Here is a 3,033-nt window from a genome sequence, read left to right as displayed (position 1 = left end):
CTCTCTCTAACTCTCTCTCTTTCTCTCTGTCCACAGTCAGAGTTTACAAAGTCACAGTTTACAAAAATGCTAAACCTCTTCAATTTTTATAATGTGATTACAGTTGAACTCCTGAAAATACACACTAAGGTATAACATAAAGAAATGTTAAGGCAAAGCTATTTTCCTATTAACGATATGATTTAGACATTTGGATAAATGTACTTATCATTATTAAATGCATATTAATCTATTTAATTTGCCACAGTCTTAACTTTACATAATATAGTGCAAAATCTATATTGATATAAAGACAAATTCGTGGCTCAAAAACCCAACCAGTTTTTTTTTTTATTATTACAAAAAAACTTACAAAAGCTTAGAGAATCGAACTTTGTGGAAAAATAGGTGCAGTCTAAAAAATCATGCCTGATATTGGGCCCCGAGCCCGCAGGGCTGTGCGGATGGTAGGGATGCCGACCCTACCGAGGAGCAGATGGCAGAAACAGAGAGCAACGACGAGGAGCAGTTCGAGTGCCAGGTGCAGGTGGGGGTCCCCAAGGAGGAGGAGGACGCGGGCCTGGTGGCCGAGGCCAAGGCCGTGGCTGCCGGCTGGATGCTCGATTTCCTCTGCCTCTCTCTTTGCCGAACTTTCCGCCACTGCGGCTCCGAGGACTTCCGGCGGACCCGCAACAGCGCAGAGGCTATTATTCATGGACTATCCAGTCTAACAGCTTACCAGTTGAGAACAATATACATATGTCAGTTTTTGACAAGAATTGCAGCAGGAAAAACCCTTGATGCACAGTTTGAAAATGATGAACGAATTACACCCTTGGAATCAGCTCTGATGATTTGGGGTTCAATTGAAAAGGAACATGACCAACTTCACGAAGAAATACAGAATTTAATTAAAATTCAGGCTCTAGCTGTTTGTAGGGAAAATGGCAACTTTAAAGAAGCAGATGTCTTTGAAAGAATATTTGGTGATCCAAATTCTCATATGCCTCTCAAAAGCAAATTGCTTGTGATAATCTGTCAGAAAGATACATTTCATTACTTTTTTCAACACTTCAGCTACAACCACATGATGGAGAAAATTAAGAGTTATGTGAGTTATGTGCTAAGTGAAAAATCATCAACCTTTCTAATGAAGGCAGCAGCAAAAGTCGTAGAAAGTAAAAGAACAAGAACAATAACTTCTCAAGACAAACCTAATGGTAATGATGTTGAAATGGAAACTGAAGCTAATTTGGATACAAGAAAAAGGTCTCACAAGAATCTTTTCTTATCTAAGTTGCAACATGGAACCCAGCAACAAGACCTTAATAAGAAAGAAAGAAGAGTAGGAACTCTTCAAAGTACAAAAATAGAAAAAAGAAAGCAGAAGAGCCACTGAAAGCAGAATACCTGTTTCAAAGAGTCAACCAGTAACTCCTGAAAAACATCGAGCTAGAAAAAGACAGGCATGGCTTTGGGAAGAAGACAAGAATTTGAGATCTGGTGTGAGGAAATATGGAGAGGGAAACTGGTCTAAAATACTATTTGCATTATAAATTCAACAACCGGGCAAGTGTCATGTTAAAAGACAGATGGAGGACCATGAAGAAACTACAACTGATTTGCTCAGACAGCGAAGACTGATTGTATTTGTAAAAGCTTGATGAAAGGACAATTAAGTATTTTGATCACTGTATCTTGTTTGAAACTTGTGTCATTTATGTATTGTAAAACTTTTATTTAAAGCATTACAGTATTTTTCTGTGACCATCAATTAATATGAGGACTTGTGCTATAAGCGTTAAAGCATATGCTATCATTGTATTCTTTAAGAACCTTACTTTGATAAAATGTAAAGTTGTTGAACCCTGCCACATTTAGTATCCCACCCCCAAATCCTGTTACAATGAAAAAATTAAAACCTGATACGAAAAAAAAAAAAATTTCAGTTAACCTATTTTGTGTCTGTAGGCTGACGTCAACCCTGTAACATAACCCCATTAAAATGAATTTTCTTTTTTTTTAAGACAGAGTTTCTCTCTGTCGCCCCAGCTGGAGTGCAATGGCGCAATTTCAGCTCACTGCAACCTCTGCCTCCCGGGTTCAAGCCATTCTCCTGCCTCAGCCTCCTGAGTAGCTGGGATTACAGGCACACACCACCACGCCCAGCTAATTTTTGTATTTTTAGTAGAGGCGGGGTTTCACCATGCTGGTCTGGATGGTCTCAAACTCTTGACTTCATGATCCACCCACCTTGGCCTCCCAAAGTGCTGAGATTAAAGACCTGAGACACTGCGTCCTGCCTAAAATGAATTTTCTAGATGGTTGAATAACAGTAATCCTTTGATAGGAGATAATGACTTGGTTTATGGCCTTAATATACTACTTAATTACTTAAGATGTTTATTAATAGAATGATAAATGTACAGAGTAACCTATAAGCATGACATACTTTTGCTTTCAGTAGTTTCACGTAAAGAAAAAAACTTGAAAATAGTAATACCTGAGGACCCACTGGAATAATAGACACTGGGGAGGTAGGGTAGGAAGTGGGAGCAAGAGCTGAAAAACTACCTACTGGGGACTCTGCTCACTACCTGGGTGACAGGATCATCCGTACAGCAAACCTCAAAATCACACAGTATACCCAGCTAACAAACCTGCCCATGTGTTCCCTGAATCTAAAATAAAAATTGAAATAATTTTTTTAAAAAAGAAAAAGACAATAGTATTACCTGTGGGACAAAATTTGTACTATTAGCAAGAATCATTTTGTGCCTCATTTAGAAACAATTTAACTTTTGTTCCAGTGTTTAAACTTTGACAAAAATGGTTTTTAATAGATCTTTTTTTTTTTTTTTTTTTTGAGATGGAGTCTCGCTCTGTCGCCCAGGCTGGAGTGCAGTGGCACGATCTCGGCTCACTGCAAGCTCCGCCTCCCAGGTTCACGCCATTCTCCTGCCTCAGCCTCTCCGAGTAGCTGGGACTACAGGCGCCCGCCACCACGCCCGGCTAATTTTTTGTATTTTTAGTAGAGACGGGGTTTCACCATGG

The 3,033-nt window shown here is 39.3% G+C and overlaps 1 protein-coding gene across 1 annotated transcript; it reads left to right on the top strand.

Annotated features, from left to right (window-relative positions):
• The first annotated feature begins 475 nt into the window (after positions 1 to 475).
• LOC129480319 (telomeric repeat-binding factor 1-like) lies at positions 476 to 1,497 on the top strand. Its single transcript, XM_055274042.1, has one exon. The coding sequence runs from the start codon at positions 476 to 478 to the stop codon at positions 1,376 to 1,378; it is 903 nt and encodes a 300-aa protein (XP_055130017.1). The 3' UTR covers positions 1,379 to 1,497.
• Positions 1,498 to 3,033: the final 1,536 nt, after the last annotated feature.

This window comes from Symphalangus syndactylus, chromosome 4, assembly GCF_028878055.3.
Source record: "Symphalangus syndactylus isolate Jambi chromosome 4, NHGRI_mSymSyn1-v2.1_pri, whole genome shotgun sequence".
NCBI classification, from domain to species: Eukaryota; Metazoa; Chordata; class Mammalia; order Primates; family Hylobatidae; genus Symphalangus; species Symphalangus syndactylus.
The sequence above is the reverse complement of the archived record's forward strand: the minus strand, read 5'-3'. Positions and strand labels throughout refer to the sequence as shown.